This window comes from Galeopterus variegatus, unplaced genomic scaffold (assembly GCF_000696425.1).
Source record: "Galeopterus variegatus unplaced genomic scaffold, G_variegatus-3.0.2 Scaffold1571, whole genome shotgun sequence".
In the NCBI taxonomy this organism is placed as follows: domain Eukaryota; kingdom Metazoa; phylum Chordata; class Mammalia; order Dermoptera; family Cynocephalidae; genus Galeopterus; species Galeopterus variegatus.
The window spans coordinates 143123-144450 of NW_007727682.1; the positions used below are offsets into that span (position 1 = coordinate 143123).

At 43.1% G+C, this 1328-nt stretch overlaps 1 protein-coding gene across 1 annotated transcript in view; it reads right to left on the reverse strand.

Annotated features, from left to right (window-relative positions):
- USP39 (ubiquitin specific peptidase 39) overlaps positions 1-1328 on the reverse strand; it is a 54231-nt gene that overhangs the window by 34953 nt on the left and 17950 nt on the right. The window contains exons 8-9 of the mRNA XM_008577749.1: positions 1034-1101; positions 333-521 (exon numbers count right to left, since the gene is read on the reverse strand). Coding sequence (XP_008575971.1) covers positions 333-521; positions 1034-1101 — 257 coding nt within the window. The remainder of the gene's footprint in view (positions 1-332; positions 522-1033; positions 1102-1328) is intronic.

The window sequence follows — 1328 nt, forward strand, 5'->3', positions numbered from 1 at the left end:
AAAACAAAACAAAACATTTTCTAAAAGATGGGAGTTTTTTCCCCTACTTTTGTGAGTTTCTGCTGTCCTAAAATATCTCTCCTTTCTCTGTGCTACCTAGACGCAGGCAAAAAGCTTAAAAGGAATGTACAAGAAGTACAAGAGGTGGAACTGTAAGTTAATAGTCAGGGATGACTGGCTAGAAATACCAGGGAGTCTCAGAGGCTCAATAAAGACAATAAACTTTATAATAAATACATCACATACATGTAGTGATTCTCAAGTATAAAATGAAAATGAAAGTCAAGAGAGCAAGGGTAAGTACTAGCAGAGCAGGTGTGCAAATACGCTACCTTCTCAGTGATGCCATTGAACTTGGCCAGGATGTTGAAGAGCGGCACCTGGGGGATAATGAGCTGCTCCTTCTCATCCTTGTAGAGGGGGGCGGTAGGGAGGTCCAGCGTCAGGTACATGAAAGTGGACTCCACCATCGTCTCCTGGTACTCATCATTATGGAGCAACTGTTCTTTTTCTTCCGCTGGCTAGAAGTGAGTGAGAAGAAAAAGGACGTAAGGAGTGTGAGCAACAGGAGGACAACACAGATGGCGAGAAACAATGTTTCTGTCACACCAACACTTCCTTCACAGGAAGGGAATGAAAAGAGGTGCCCTAGAGACTGGGTATTCTTGCATGCAGCAGCACCACCTGGTAGATTAAATTCAAGAAACGATGGGTTTCCTTCAGAGAGATTTTGCTTCTATATCAAACTAAAAAGCTCTGAAACTGTCTAGAAAGCTTAGCTGAGCTTTCTGGAAAAACAAACCAGCACCACCCAGTGGCCAGACCACTTAAATCAACAGACTACATCCGACCACTAACTCCCAAACTTACAGTGCACTGGCAAGACGGGGACCTGAGGGAACTGCCACTCAGCAGGTGCTGCGTACAACCCCTCACAGGGCAGGCGGCCTTTTCAGTTCTCTAAGCATTCTGTCTCCCCTACACCTCCCCAGGCAACATAAATCAGTCTAAGACCCAGGCTCAATTCACTCACCAGATCAGGATGGGGAAGCTTTTTAGTGAAGATCCTCATGGACCCCTGAAAAACATCGGTCACAATAGCTGCACAAACAGAAAGCAAAATAGAAACTGTGAGGTTGGAAAACACGTCCAAAATTTATTTCCAAATTCTAAATTTCTGAAGTAAACCAGAATCTTCTAGCTCAAGACCCAAAGCTCTCACTAAACACAGAAGTTTCCCTTTGTATATATAACACCATGGTACCTTGATAATTATTTGTTTAAATAATTATTTTATGTCTTCTCCATAAGACACCCTTTGACATTCC